At 57.7% G+C, this 13,586-nt stretch overlaps 1 protein-coding gene across 3 annotated transcripts; it reads left to right on the top strand.

Annotated features, from left to right (window-relative positions):
* Window positions 1-575: 575 nt before the first annotated feature.
* Window positions 576-12,978, top strand: PGF (placental growth factor; the record flags this gene model as incomplete). Of its 3 annotated transcripts, none has more annotated exons than XM_079699993.1 (7): window positions 576-695; window positions 1,922-1,964; window positions 6,318-6,514; window positions 7,305-7,381; window positions 9,366-9,395; window positions 9,501-9,563; window positions 12,228-12,978. In XM_079699993.1, the coding sequence occupies 7 exons, from the start codon at window positions 621-623 to the stop codon at window positions 12,253-12,255; spliced, it is 513 nt and encodes a 170-aa protein (XP_079556119.1). In that variant the 3' UTR covers window positions 12,256-12,978. The 3 variants fall into 3 exon arrangements, with proteins under 3 accessions (XP_079556119.1, XP_079556121.1, XP_079556120.1); XM_079699994.1 differs by having other exon boundaries at window positions 621-695; window positions 1,925-1,964; XM_079699995.1 differs by lacking the exon at window positions 9,501-9,563.
* Between the last annotated feature and the right edge of the window lie 608 nt (window positions 12,979-13,586).

Raw genomic sequence — 13,586 nt, 5'->3', positions numbered from 1 at the left:
GCCCCGGGCAGCAGGCTCCGAGCGTCCCGGGAGAAGCTGCGGGCTGGGCTCCGCCGGGCGGTGAAGCCCGCATCTGGAGGGCCCCTTCCACGCACTGCCGGCCGAGCTCGCTCAGGTCCGCGCCGCCCGGCCGGCCTCTGGCCCCGCTCGGCGCCCGGCCGCTCCCTAGGACTCGGGTCTGGAGCCTCGTCGGCGGTGGGCGGGGCGGGCCTGCAGCCCCGCCCCCACTCGCGGCCCCTGAAACCCAGCGGCCGACAAGCTTCAGTCCCAGAAGGGAGCTGCTGTCTGAGGAAGAAACTGCATCTTCACTGGCCAGCCACGAGAGGACCTGGGGTCGCACTGGGCGCCTGACGGACCCTCCTCAGGGACCCGCCTGCCCCACACCACCCGGCCCTGCCGGGCCCTCCGCACCAGGTGCCCCAGCCGCAGCCTTACCTGCGGGCTCCAGAATCCCCAGGGCTTCCAGAGGATGCTCGGGCCACCGACAGGGACCTCGGGGCAACAGTGAGGGGGGCACCTAGCCCCCCATTCAGCTCCTGTCCTCCTGTGCCAGGGGCTCCCCCGGGGTACGAGCATGGTGGTTTTCCCTTGGAGCCCCCTGGCTTGGTACGTCTGAGAAGATGCCTGCCATGAGGCTGTTCACTTGCTTCCTGCAGCTCCTGGCTGGGCTGGCGCTGCCTGCTGTGCCCCCCCAGGTAAGACCCCCACCCCGCAGCCTGGCTTCCCTGATCTTCCCACCCCCAGCACTGGGAACAGGGGGCTCTGAAATCACAGACCCACTCCCGGGAGCAGCACCTCCAAGGATGTCCACACACTTCCCAGGAGCCAGGCTGGACCACGTCGTCTGGGAGGAGTCCGCAGGCTGGGCTGTCCCAGACCTCAGCTCCGGGGTCTGTCTTGGCGGGGGCAGGGAAGCCACAGGGAAGGGAGGGAGGTTTCCTGTCTGGCCCCTGGAGCCCTGGTGGCTTTGCTAAAAGCATCTCTCCACTAATCCCAGGCGGGTCCCTGGCCTTGTGGTCAGGGTCGAGGCCCTGTGACCAGGCAGGCGCCCCCAGGACCTCTGACCTGGCCTGGTGGAGGGAAAGCCGGCTGAAAAGACTCTTGGTGGGGAGGCTGGGCCCTGCCCCCCACCAAGGCTCCAGGCTGAGCCCAGGGCTCCTGGGTGGGCTGGGGGCAAGACAAGGGTCCCACTGTGCCCTCTCTCCCGGATGGGCAGCTGGAGGTCCTGAGTGCAGGGCCTGGGGAAGTGAGCAGGGCCCTTTTCCCAGGAGCTGGGTGAGTCTGGCTGTGAGCCAGCTTGGGCAGCGAAATCCTGACAAAGCCAATGAGCTCCCTTCCCACTGCGCTGTCCCACTGCCCTGGGAGTCCCGGGCCCCAGCCCAGAAGTGGGTGGGCTGGGCAGTTCCACGGGGCGGAAGGGCCATACCACCCGCCGCCGGCTTGCCTGCTGCAGGGCTGGTCAGAGGTGTCACTTTACCGGCAGCACCGGCTCCTGGCGCCACCCGCTCCAGCGCCTCGGCTCTCACCAGCTGATCGCCTCCCCTTGGGCTCTGGCACCCAGCCAAGGCGAGCTGCACAGGGCCAGCAGGGCTGCCTGGGGGCTGGGTAGAAGGGAGACCCCAAAGGATGGCCAGATCTTTGGGACAGAGCAGGCAAAGGGTCTCCAAAAGCTTCCAGCCTCCCACCCTTTCCAAATGAGGAAACTGAGGCCAGAGAGGGGGTGGGACCCAGACCCACCCAGGGTCCCTTGAGTTTTTCGTTGCACCTGGAAGGAGCCAGCTGTGAGACAGGGCAGAGTGTGTGCAGCGGGTGGGAAGGAGCTCAGAGTCAGAGGGGCCTCTATGATCTTACCGACACATTAGGCCCCAGAGCGCAGAGGCCCAAGGTGGTCCCCCTCATCTCTGCACCTTTCTGTCCACAGCAGTGGGGCTTGTCTGCTGCGAACAGCTCATCAGAGGTGGAAGGTAAGCTGCCTGGGCCCAGGGGGTGGGGGCGGGGCTGGAGGGGCGGGTGCACGGCTCGCCAAGTCCTCACCTCCTGGGCCTCTGCAGAGGATGGGAAGGGTTGGCATGAAGGGTGGGTGCAGGCTGATACTGAGCTGGGGAGAGTCTGCAAGCTGGCTGACGCCCTGGCCGACAGAGTTGGCAAGGCCTGAGAGATCCCCCCATTGTGACCCAGAGGCCTAGAGAGGTGTCTTCCTGGGCCAGGGTCACCCGGCACACAGAGAGCAGGGCTGGGGCCCGTTTACCCAGGATTCGTCAGGTTGGGGTTCATCAGAGCCCCTTCCCAGCATGATGTAAGAGGGCAGATGGGGTCTTGGAGGGCAGTGCAGACAATGAGTGCCAAGGGCCAGGCTGGGGGTCTATGAGCTGGGTGCAGTGGCCCAGCAGTCAAGAGGACCAGGGAGGGACAAGAGGACCTTCCAGCAGCCAGCCCTGGAGGAGCTTCAAGGACCTGACGAGGCCTTTCCATTGATTACAAACAGACAGAATGAGTTGTGCCTTCCCTGGCCCCTCCACTCCCCACCCAGGGTTGCATCAAGAGGGAATCTTCAAAGGGTGAGACAATTTGCCAAAGAGACATACGTGCAGAAGGCAGGAGGCCCATGCCAGGCCCCCTGCCTTGCTCCTCCCTCCCTGCCTCTCCGAGACGTGCAGCCAGGCCACACACCACTTCCCACGGAAGAAAGGGAGCATGTAGGGACATGCGCACGCACACGCGTGGTGACCTCTGTGAGCTGGGAACACCCTCCCTCTACTGCCTGGTAGCCAGCCTCTCCTGGGCCTGGCCATGCTCTGACGGCTGAGTCCCAGGCCCCTTGGGCACTGAGAAGGTGGGGGTAGTAGCAGACGTTGATTTCATTGATATCCTCTCCCTCACCCTGCTTGCCCTCTGGGATTGGCACAATACTATGCTCTCTGGGGTTTGGAGAGAGACCCATCACCTACCTCCACCCCATGGCCTTTTTGATGCTTTTAGTATATTTCAGATAGCAGCTATCAAAGAAGTCTGAGCCTCAGTTTCATCATCTATAAAATGGGAGCATTAAACTACATGATATCTAAGGTTCTTTTTCTCAGATTGTAGGATTCTCTGACTCCATGGAGGAGACACAGGAGTATATATCTCCCAGGGACCCGGGTGAGGAGGGACCCGGGAAGTGTCCATCCATTAGGACAGCTCACCTGTCATCCTGATCAATTAGGGAGCCCATATCATGACCAGGGAAAGAGCTTTGGACCCCAGTTATCAAAATCCTGAAAATGCCATCCCCTCCTAACACCAGACAAGAGACAGAGTGGTCTGTGCTTTGCAGCCACAGACGTTGATTTTTTACTATTACTATTCATGGTAATATTATCAGGCATTTACTATAACTCTGTGCTGACCACAAGCTGTGAACTAGGAAGGCACACGTATTCTCCACGTTTTATAGATGAAGGCTCTGAGGCTCACAGAGACCCTTGGGGTCACCTAAAGCCTTGGACACTCTTCAGTACATGTGGCAGAGCTGGAGCACGTGGCACCGAGCCTCCCCACGGCTCACAGCTGAGCAGGCATTGAGTAGGGTGTCCCCTGCCGCAGGCTGGGTGTGTGCCCCGCCGGTGACCACCAAGAGGATACCTGCTGGGCTCGGGCTGGTGGCCAGTGGCTCTGCCCAGCCCGGTCCCCCCACCCTCCCAGTGGCCCCCCCCCAGGAGCTTGCTCTCAGGATGAAACACTTCCCATCTGGGGTCTCCCCTGTCCTGGGTGGTAGGCAGCTGGAGCCAGACGGGAGGCTTGCCCAAGGGCTGGCAAGAGAGCCGAGAGCCCACTTTTTGGCCCCGGGAGCAGCCAGGCGCCTGCCTCGGCCACAGCCTCCGTTCCTCTCCCCCCACCCCGGCCTCTGAGCAGGTCTGGGGCCAGAGGAAGTGCCCTCAGGAGCAGCTGAGCAGAGCTCTTTGCCGAGGGGCTCAGCCCACAGCTGGGAGCGGTCACAGCCCTCCCTCAGCCAGCCCCTCGCCCAGCCCCCTCTGTTTCTCCCACACACCCAGACAGCAGCCCCAGGAATGAGCTGCCCCCTTTCCTGGTGGCTGCCAGGTAAACCAGGCCCAGCCCACCTCCTTCTCAGCCCTCTCCCAACACCGTCCGGCCATGAGGCCCAGAAAGCGGTGGGCTTCAGGGCCCTGGAGCCTGGGTCCTGTTGCCGCAGTCTGCGTGCTGGGTGAGGGGAAAGGAAATCCCTTCTGCCTCCTAGGCCCTGCGGCTCTGCTTAACCTGGCGGTGGCCCCATGGCCCAGCTGGGTGGAGTTTGCTTGCGGGATGGTAGGGGGACGGGGTGCCCCTTCTCCGCTGCTTTCCCCCTCCCTGATGGCTGGTCCCGGGGCAGGACCCTGAACCTTCTGTGGCACTTTGGCAGCTGGCTATCCCTCTGCTGTTATTTATATTTTCCAAGGCAGAGATTAAATGTTCAGAGTTGTGTAGTGCTTATGAAGATTTTAGACTAAACACGCACTCACAGAGTTACAATAAGGAGGTGCTCCTCTGACCTCTCCCTGCAAAGGCTGGCTTCCCTGGGGCTTTGGGCTGCCTGGAGGAGAGGGCCTTGTTTCCCACTTGGGTCCAGGGAGAGTGACCCAGTGGCCTGGAGAGGCAGGATCAGGGAGGTCTCTGGTCTCCCTCCCATCCCTGGGCCCAGCCTTAGTGCCCCCTAAGCAGACAGGGCAGAATGGAGCAGCAGACGCCCAGATAAGCACAGTTTATTGCTCTGTGGCCGCTTCAGCCAGCTCCACGTGGACACACTGCCTCTTGGGTATTTTCCACCAGCTTGCAGCCTTTCCCGAGGGCCTCTGCTAGGGCTGAAGTTTATTTTTCCTCTGAGATTACCCTGAGACTCACGTCCTCGTAGGCTCAGTAGAATGGACTTCAGCCCCTTCTGCCTCCTAGGAAGGGACATGGAAGGTAGTGAGGGGCTGCTAAGAGAGGCCATTGCTCTAGGGCAGAGGCTGCAGCGTCCCCAGGAGGCCCAGCTTCCCTGTCCTCCCCCACCAGCTGAGGACGACCATCAGGTACAGGGCAGGATGACCCAGGACTGGAGATGTGTCTCTGCTTACGGTCTCACAGCTGGGCTGGGTTGTGTGCACAGAATCACAGACTGCCTGTCAGATCTGGGAGAGCCCTTAGCAACCATCTATTCCCAACCTTCTTCTTTTTCCTCAGCTGAGGAAACTGATATACCCAGAAAGGTGAAGTGACCTCCCCAAGGTCACACAGCCAGTGTAGGGCCAGGACTAGAAGCCAGGTCTCCTGGCTCTGGCTACTCACTTCCTGTGAGCCTCTGTTTGGGACCAGGCCCCAGACCCTCCCCTGAAGGAGCAACGTCTTTTGAGAGACTCCAGATCAGCCCCCAGAAGATCCTGGTCAAGACCACCAGGACATCGTGGGGGTCAGGGATGTTCCTGATAATCTTCAGCGAACTATCATCTAATCAATCAGTAATTACTTAGCCTGTGTTTACTGGGTGCTTGGGTCCGTGTCTTCAAGGAGCCTCAACTTGCTTGTAAAAAAGATAAGAGCCACCAGTGACGGAGATAAGGCAAGCCCTTGGGGCTGAGTTATGCTCAAAAAAGGAACATCTGTTCATGCTGGACAAGTAGGAGAAGGCTTCGGAGAGGAGGAAGGGAGGCGGGCCTGGGGAAGTGGGTAGTGGGCTTTATTTGGTTAGAAACGAGAAGGGGGCAAGGAGCATGGACCTCAAGTGGGAATTAGGGTGATGCGGCCCCGAGCTCTCACGAGGGTGGCCTGACCGAAATGGAGCACGGGAATGGAGCATGTTGCCGGCTGCAGTCTTGGCCACCAGGCAGAGGAGCTGGCCCAGAGTGGGGCAGGAAACAAGGACTAAGGGGAAGGCTAACCCTCCCTGTGGGACTCTGCAAGCCAGTCTTGCAGAACTGACTGTTTTCTGCCAATTCCCCAAGACTGAGGAATCACCAGGTCAGGGCTAAGAAAGATCCAGAGGGCCTGGGGAGCTGCCAGAGCACACTCCTCAAAGCTTCAAGGCACCGAGGCAGATGTGGGTCCCTGAGCTGAGAATAGAGCTGAGAGCTCAAGACACTGAGAAATTCCGTTCCACTGGGGTTTCCATCCGGCAGACGAGTTGGAGTTCCAGCTGTCATCCCAGAGGGATCACATCAGGAGTTCAGAGCCGGGGGAGCTCACATAGGCTGGGGGCTTCCTGGAGGAGGGGGCGTGGGCTGAACCTGGGAGGACCTGCAGGGCCTGGACTTCAAGGAGGAGGCCCCTCCTGGCCTGACGCAGCTGTCTGTGCCTCCTCGCAGTGGTGCCCTTCCAGGAAGTGTGGGGCCGTAGCTACTGCCGGGCCCTGGAGAGGCTGGTGGACATCGTGTCTGAGTACCCCAGCGAGGTGGAGCACATGTTCAGCCCGTCCTGCGTCTCCCTGCTGCGCTGCACGGGCTGCTGTGGCGATGAGAACCTGCACTGTGTGCCAGTGGAGACGGTCAATGTCACCATGCAGGTAGGGAGGCTCTCCTCCTCGTGTCCGGACCCGCCCCTCTGTCCACGTGCTGCTCAGAGGGCCACAGAACCTGCCCCCGAGGGGGCCTGGGGAGGGAAGGAGGGCAGGCCAGGGTCACAGGACTGGGACTTATGCCCAGGCCCCTCCTTCCTGAACCCCTGCCCCAGCTTTGAGCCCCCTCACGTCCTCCCTTACCAGCTTTCTCAGCCTCTGGCTTAGCCCTGCCCCAGGACCTAGGATATCTGGTTGAGGTTGGAAAAGAAATCTGTTCGGATTCAAGATGTCCCTGTTTATACCAGGGACATTTGGCATTTCGTGCCCCGAGCTTTCTTACACACTCACACCCACATGGTTTTTTGAGCACTAGTTGAATAATGCCAAGCACTATGCTAGGTGCTTCAGAAATGTTACCTCAACATCCAATCCTTGGAGCCAAGTGATATTCCCATTTCACAGATGAGGAACCTGAGGTTCAGAGATGTTATTTCACTTGCTCAGCAAGTGGAAGAGCCAAGCTTTGAACATAGGTCTTGCTGCCTCCAGAGGAGGGCCCCCCTTCCTACACTATTGCTAAGCTGGTGGCCCTGGGACGGGAGGGACAGGGCCCTCCCTCAGTTCCACATGCAGGCGGGAGGGCTATTTGCCCCACACTCAAAGTGAAATGAGGGTGTGTAGTCCAAAGGCTGGTGGGAAATAGGGAGCCTGGTCCTCATGCAAGGGGAGGCTGGAGGGAGTATTGGAAACTCCAGGCCACCCCCGATCCAGTCACCCAACCTTCCTCTCCCCTCAGCTCCTGAAGATCCGCTCTGGGGACCGGCCCTCCTACGTGGAGCTGACGTTCTCTCAGCATGTGCGCTGCGAGTGCAGGTGGGTCCTCGGGTGTGACAGGGACAGCCCCCACGAGCCTGGCAGCTTCAGCCAGGGGCTGCCCGTCCCTGCTTCCTAGTTGAGGGAGACCAGGGAAATCGGCGACCAGTGGCAGCTGCTTGTGTCTCCCCATCAGCCGGTTTTGCCCAGGGAGCTGGCCCCAGCAGCTGGACCACAGCTGCTGAGAAACCACAGGGATGGAGGGAGCCAGAGTCCCTCCCAAACTTGCCAGGCTCAGGGCACGCCATCTCCCTCCTCAAGCTGGGAGTCAGCTGCCACGGCCCTGGAAGAAGTGACTGGACTTAGTTCTAGGCCAGGCTGGTGCCCACGGGAGGGGTCAGCTGGCTGAGGCGCGCAGAGACGGACAAGCCCTGGTGGGAGGGAAAGGGCAGAGGGAAGGAGCTTTCTTTAAAGTCGCTCCCCCACCTGGGAGAGCCTGTCACCAGCACATCTTGCTGCTGGTGCCCAGGGTACTCTGAGCATTAGTTACCAGGAGCAGCAGGCCTGGCACTGCCAACCAGGCTCAGGGAAGAGAGAAATGGGCTCAGGTGCTCTCCTGGTACCCCTGGGCCATGGATGGAGGCACCAGACAAGAGGTCCCGAGCCCTATCCTGGGGCAGGAAGAGGGGGAGGACCACCATTTATGGTGCATCTCCTCTGTGCCTGGCCAAGCATTAGGCACCTGACTGTGTTTTCTCATTTATTCAATAAACATCCATTGAGCACCAACTGTATGCTAGGCACTGTCCCAGATATTTGGGATACAGTGGTGAGCAAGACAGACCAAGTCCCAGCTCACCTAACAACCCTAGGAGATAGGTACCATTGTCATCCCATTTTACGGATGAAGAAACTGAGGCTTGCTATGGTTACATGATTAGCCACAGCTAGTGAGTGGACCCCAGCCTGTCTAAGCCCTAAGCTTGCCCTTTTTCTTGCTACCTCTCGTGGCCGTTACCACACTCTCCAGGAGCCCCAGTACTGCCCTGGGCTTGGTCCTGCTTGGTGTCCTGGGCTCCGGCCACCCCTCTTGGACCTGTACCACTGTTAGAGGCCCTGCCCCAGTCTGTTTCCTCCTGTCCCCCCTTGGCAGGGCTTGGCCATATAACAACAGTTCAGTAACAAACCCTCCCGGGCACAGTGCTTGACAGTGACCTTTCACCTTCCACATCACCTTTGCCCTCACAGCCTCTCTGTTGGGGCAGACGGATGAGAAGACTGAGGGTCCAAGAGTGTCTCTGACTGGTCCCAGGCAGCAGAGACACGACCAGGCAGTCCCAGGAGGCGCCGGTACCCTGCCCTGGCTCCCAAGGCAGATGGCCAGCCTAGGGAGCCTTCCCTGACCTCACTCTGGCTCCCAGGGGAGACTGAGGCCCTGTCCCCTTCCAGAGGGCTGGGCAACAGGGCCACCTTTCTTCTCCCTTGTGGGTCAACAGCCACAGCCCCCGGAGGCAGAGCCAGGACAAGCCTGGTGACTGGGGGGCTTTCACTCAGCTCCCCTCACCCCACCCTTCACCCCGGCCCCCTGCTGTTGCCTGCACCGTCACGCATCCTCAGGGTGGGGGGTGGCGCGACGTCCACCTGACAGGTGGCCTTGCCCCTCATTCACTGTCAGCGAGGAAACTCCCAGAGGGCACCCTGGAAGGAAGGGCCGGTGCGAGGGAAGGAAGTGAACAGAGAAAGGCAGCAGAGAGCAGACTCATTCCCCAGATTTGATGCCAAGAGGCAGAGGAGAGCAGAGCGTGTGGAGAGGACCCCCAAGAGGGCATTCACACCTCTCTTGGTGGGGTCACCAGAGGCTAGCGTGGGAGCGGAAGCCCCCAGGCCTCTGGGCATCTCTCCCTAACTAGCTCCATGCTACCCCCTAGTGGCTTCAGTGCCAACTACAGGACCAGCGCCAGTGATGTCCGAGGGGGCTTAGGGGGGCAGGGAGCCCCCGCTTACTCCTTTCCTGATTCTCCCCTGCTCCTCTCTGTTTTCCCAGGCCTCTGCGGGAGAAGATGAAGCCAGAAAGGTAAGCAGCCTGGCTGGGGCACCGGGCTGTTCTCAGGCCTGCCAGCCCCTGTCCTAGCATGGGGGCCCCCAGCCACTCTGTCCTGACGCTTTTGGCTTATTACAGGAGGAGACCCAAGGGCAGGGGGAAGAGGAAGAGAGAGAAGCAGAGACACACAGACTGCCACCTGTGAGTGCGCGGGGGGCCCAGGGATGGCAAGGAGGCTGGGCCAGAGGGGAGCCCAACCCTGCCAGCAGGGTCAGTGGTCTGGGAGGGACAAAGCCAGTGGTCGGGGGCTACAACCTAGAGATTCTAGGGCCTAGGAAGCCTCAGGTGAACCAGGACAAGAACCAGGAAGCCTTGCTTCTTGTCCCGGCTTAGCTCTAAGTTTCTGTGTGGCCTTGAGCAGGTCACGTCACCTCTCTGAGCCAAGTTTTTCTCTGTGTGTAGAATGAGGGGTCAGGGGGTCCACCAAGCATTCAGTCGGTCTACATTTACTAAGCACTTACTGTGTGCCAGGTACGCCAGCGGGCAAACCAACAAGATTCCTGCTCTTACAGGGCTTACATTCTAGTGCTAAAACGTCCAAAAACTCAGCCAGGGCTACCTCCTGGTGGCCCTGAGGAAGGTGTAGCCCCTCACCGGCTCCCAGACCAATATTTCTTCCACCCTCCCAGGGAGCCTTGGGGTCCACTCGCTTCCCTTTCCCTCTCCATGTTACCTGCCCATGTGGCTTCACATCCGGAGGACTAGGCTGGAGTCCAAGCCTGAGTGTTGGGAGAGCAGGATTAGAGAAGGGAAAACCCAAATCTGTGAGAGTAAAGAGTAAAAATAAAGTATTTCACATGCACAGTAATCAGTCACACCACGGTTCTCCTTCAGGGCCTGTCTCCTTCCACCAATGGACTCAGGAAATCATTTCATGCCATGGGACTGGGGCTGACCAAGTCCTACCCCATGAGCCCACCCCTGCACGAGCAGAGACTTCCATCCCACTCTGTGAAGATAGGGATGCTGGGGAGGATTCTGGGTGGGTCCTCTGCAGGCACATGCCCCTGATTTCTCCCCTGGGCCCAAGCAGCGACTGGGGGAGGAGCTGGCAGTGTAGTCAGTGCAGGGCTCCCCAGCTGGGCAGCCCCAGATGGAAAGCGTCCTGTCCTCTATCTGCTAGGGCAGCAGTCTTCAAACGTTTCATTCGGGAATCTATTGAAAGAAATTCGAAAACTCATGCGCTCCCTTGTTCACTTTTAAGTTGACATTGAACTTTTCCATCAAAATTGTAAATAGTTGCAAAGGATGCAACTTCTGGCCTATCGTGAATATTAATATTTTAATATAAAGCCATTATATCACTCTCCAAATGTATCCCTTGGAATAAGCCATCCTAATTTAATACCATCATCCACTCAAAAAAAATGAACAACAGCAACAAAAAAAATATATGAACACTCTCCTTTAATAGTTGAATATTTCCATTACTTCTTTTTTCCTTGAACTTGTCTTTCCATTTTACTTTCCCCACAGAATTTCAGCCTAATGTAGTATTTTTTTAAATATTCAAACATCTTTTATGTATCACCTTGTCATATTTATCTGCCACAACAATGGTTTGAATTATTTTAAATTTCCTGTGAGCAGAAAACTCGAAATTAAATTTTCTCTTGGAATGAATTATCACAATAATTATTAGTAGTAGCAACTGATCAAAACAGCACAAATACATCATATTTTACTAGATGCTAAATGCAGAAGTACAATCAGTCTTATTGGGAATGCAACTCAATGAGATGGAGGCAGCTACTTCTTTTCAATTAGTTAATGAACTCAGTAACGAATGTTACCTCCTGCCAGACTGAGGCAGGATTCAATAGTAATTCCATTCCTGTGCATCGTTTTTTATAGATGAAAAGACTGAAAAACGATGTTCACATAAACAGGTAAATGGGGCTGGATGTCACTCGATCACCTGATCTCCTTCCAAGTTGTTTGCCAAAAACCCCAAGGTGATCTGCTACAAAAATTACTTCTCATGACAGATTAACTGACAATCCGGTTAAGCTGTTCTTCAATTTTGTTGAAAGCAGACTTGGAAACCACCCCGCTTGCAAAACGCTTGGTTACCCAGTCAGTCACCATATTTCCTTTCTCAATGCCTACAACAATGTCTCAGATGGTTATTTTATTCAGTGTCCCCTCGAATCCTTTTTACCTTGGGGAAAAGTACTGTAACAGGATTTAGAATGGACAAGATGCTTCCTTCCTTCCCAAGGGAGAAGGGCAACTGGGAACAAGACGGTGGGAAGCAGACCTCAGGTGGGGAAGATGGGGGAAGTGGACCTCTCACGCAGACAGTTTTCAGGCAGAGTACATGGGAAGGCTGAAAACGAATTCCTTTAAAACCATCAGTACATACACCTTGGACAATCTTCATGTACACCTAGGGGTTCCCATATCCTCGTTTGAAGACTGCTGTCCCAGAGTAAGCAAAGGCATTGGTGCATGGAGCCAAATTGCGTTCAAAGTAGACTTCGTCTCTGACTAGCTGTGTGACCTTGGGCAAGTTTCTTGACCTCTCTGAGCCTCAGTTTCCTCATCTGCAAAAAGATGATAGTGCCTTACTCATGGGATATTGTTAAGGGTAAATGAGAGAGTGCTTAGTGCGGGGCTGGGCACCTGGGTGCGTGCTTGGTGAAGGGTAGCTCCTAGCTGCTTCTTGGCCTCGTGCAAGCAGAGATCCAGGCTTCCCGTGCTCCCTGTCCAAGCTTCCCCTCTGGGTTTGTCCCCCCTCCCATAGGAGGGACCCCACCCTCCACACTGGGCTGATACCCCCTTTCTGTGTTTGGTCTCTGGCAGGTGCGGCGATACTGTTCCCCGGAGGTAACCAGCCCCTCGGAGGAGAGAGACCCCACACCCAGCTCGTGTATTTATTACCGTCACACTCTCAGTTACCTCCCTGCTGGCACCTGCCCTCTATTTATTAGCCAATTGTATCCCTGCTGAATGACTCACTCCCTCCAAGAGGAGGGTCAGGGAGGGACAGGACCCTCAGGAATTCAGTGCCTTAAACAGAACGTGAGAGAAAGACAGAAGACAGACCCATGTGGCTTCAGCTTGGGAAGAAGCAAGACGTGTGGCTTTGTGAGGGGCAGGCCAGGCCCCAGAGGCTCCGGGGGTCACCAGGGGGCTGGAGAGGGAAGGACTGGAGACCCACCGCCTGCCCCCCGGCCTTGGGCTCTGCATGGACCAGCAGCCCTTGCTGGGGGAGCTCCTGGCCGGGGTGGGAGTGGAGAAGCCTGCTCCCACGGGCCCTGATGGCAGGGTGAGCCGGCAGCAGCTCTGCACCCACTTCCTGGCAGCAGCTCTACCCCTGGAGATCAGAACGTTCAGCTCTGGAGAACAGTGGTTGCCTGGGGGCCTTGGCCACTCCTTGTCCCCTAGGTCTGGCCTCACATCTTGCCACTGCTTGTGCTGGGACATTGTTCTTTACCGCTAAGGCGTCACCATCCTGCCCCTCCCAGGGACACAGGCAAAGAGTGGCCCCAGGCTGGACGTGGAGCAAGCTGCCCCCGCGTGGCTGTTTGACCGCCAAGCCAGATTCTCTTGAATAAAGTACTTTAGTCTGGAAACAGCTTTCCAGGGGATTGTGTCTGCCAGAGCAGCGGGCAATAGCAGGAAATGGAAGCAAGACAGAAGTAAAAGGGACCGTGGGCTCCAAGGCTGCCCGGGGGTAGCTCCAGCCTGCTGCTGCAGCTCCCTGGGGCATCTTTTCCCAGGTGCTTTAGGCACAACCCTGAGGCCCACTCCTCCCATAATGAGGGGTTCCCAGGATGGAGGCTTGGCCCCAAACTTGGGAGGCCCTGACCCCAGCCACCCCGATCACCCTCAAATTCAAGAGCACAGTCCCCTTCCTCTTCCCCCATGGCCACCCTATACCCAGCCCAGTGCCCGACCCTCTGGACCCTGAGTGAATGGGGGCTCCCAGGTGCCACAGATCGTGGCCCCGGGGGACTGAACTGCACCACCTCCAACCCACTCTGGCTGCTGAATGCAGGGATGGGCAGGTGCTGCCTGATCTCTTCCTCCTTTGACCTCCTGTCTTCCTGTCTTCCTCCCGAACACCTCGGCATGAAATGAGAAAAAAATGCTTTTTTTTCTTTTTTCAGTCCCATACACTTACTCTCTGAGTCCCTTCTGCCTTTGACCCACAAGATG

This window comes from Hyperoodon ampullatus (genome assembly GCF_949752795.1).
Source record: "Hyperoodon ampullatus genome assembly, chromosome: 3".
Lineage (NCBI taxonomy): Eukaryota > Metazoa > Chordata > Mammalia > Artiodactyla > Ziphiidae > Hyperoodon > Hyperoodon ampullatus.
This window is presented reverse-complemented; position numbering and strand designations above follow the sequence as displayed.